Source organism: Poecilia reticulata, unplaced genomic scaffold, assembly GCF_000633615.1.
Source record: "Poecilia reticulata strain Guanapo unplaced genomic scaffold, Guppy_female_1.0+MT scaffold_249, whole genome shotgun sequence".
NCBI classification, from domain to species: Eukaryota; Metazoa; Chordata; class Actinopteri; order Cyprinodontiformes; family Poeciliidae; genus Poecilia; species Poecilia reticulata.
The window spans coordinates 234,675-235,907 of NW_007615034.1; the positions used below are offsets into that span (position 1 = coordinate 234,675).

General features: G+C 59.7%; 1 protein-coding gene across 2 annotated transcripts in view; it reads left to right on the top strand.

The window, feature by feature from the left end:
- The window catches only part of LOC103460484 (dynein heavy chain 17, axonemal-like), a 27,276-nt gene that overhangs the window by 21,342 nt on the left and 4,701 nt on the right, over positions 1–1,233 (top strand). For both annotated transcript variants that reach the window (XM_008402671.2, XM_008402673.2), the window contains exons 11-12: positions 506–756; positions 816–1,008. In XM_008402671.2, the coding sequence (XP_008400893.1) occupies positions 506–756; positions 816–1,008 (444 nt within the window). The remainder of the gene's footprint in view (positions 1–505; positions 757–815; positions 1,009–1,233) is intronic.

Sequence of the window (1,233 nt, forward strand, 5' to 3'; positions counted from 1 at the left end):
CTGGGCCTCCCTTCTGAAGCTGCTGCCCCCGCGACCCGACCCCGGATAAGCGGAAGAAAATGGATGGATGGATGGATGGATGGATGGATCCCCCTGAAGCAGCACGGCTAGGCAGGTCGGAGGCGTTGTCATGCCAACCACCTGTTGGGGTTTCAAAATAAAGCACATTTAGAAGTGTTCACAGGTTTTCTATGTGGATTTGGAAAAGTGACGATTGGACAAGATGATCCCGTCGTCTGAACCACCAGAACCAGAACCGGGTTAACCGGAACCGGCCCAGCTCATTCTTTTCGCTCTCAGCTTCCTGCTGCTCTGCGTTGATGCTGATGACATCATCAGCAAGCGTTGCTACGGTGACCACGGACACTGTTTGTGCCGCGCTAATGTGGGGCTTTTATTGTGGCGGGGCGCCGCCGTCCGGCGTAGACTTAGACTGAATAGATGGGACTGCAGCTCTACAGGCCGGCCCGGATCCGGCCGGTTCTGACCCGGCTGTGTGTTTCAGGTGGTGAAGATGTTCTGGTTCTTCCTGGACCGGCCCCGGGTCCAGGATCAGCTGCCTCCCTGCCTGGCCCGGCTGGAGGATCAGGTTCTTTCGGACCTGGACCGGACCGAGCTGGAGTTCCACTGCCAGAAGGAAAAACCCGAGCGGTGGTTCTGGTTCTGCCCGGCCGGCGCCGCCCGGCTCTTCTGGAACCGCCAGCTGCGGCGCCGAACCCAGGAGACCCTGAGGAGCTTCAGGACCATCCAGAACCTGTAAGGCCCCGTCAGAACCCCGGGAGTCCAGGACGGGTTCTGCTATGACTCTGTTCCAGGTGTGGGGGCGTGGCCCTGGCGCCGGCGCTGCTGCAGAGGGCGGAGCAGGTGCTGCAGCTGCTGCAGGACTTCAGAACCAGCACCCGGTCCGATTGGAGCGCCTGGCTGGAGGAGGACTGCGGTTCCGTCCTGAACCAGAAGCTGGTCCAGATCGACCCGCCGATCCACCTGGAGGTGGCCGGCAGGAAGCAGGTGGGTCAGGTCAAAGGTCGAGCAAGGACCTCTGAAACTCGCTCAACGTACCTGGAGGTGTTTTAGTGGCGACGCCTCCTGCAGATTTTACCCACAATGCAATGCGGCAGCAGAAACGTGTTTATCGTTTTAACGTAGTTTTAAACGTTTGTCGACCTCAGAGCTCCAGCCGCCCTCAGAGGTCACGGAGAGGGTCAGAGGTCACGGAGAGGGTCAGAGGTCATG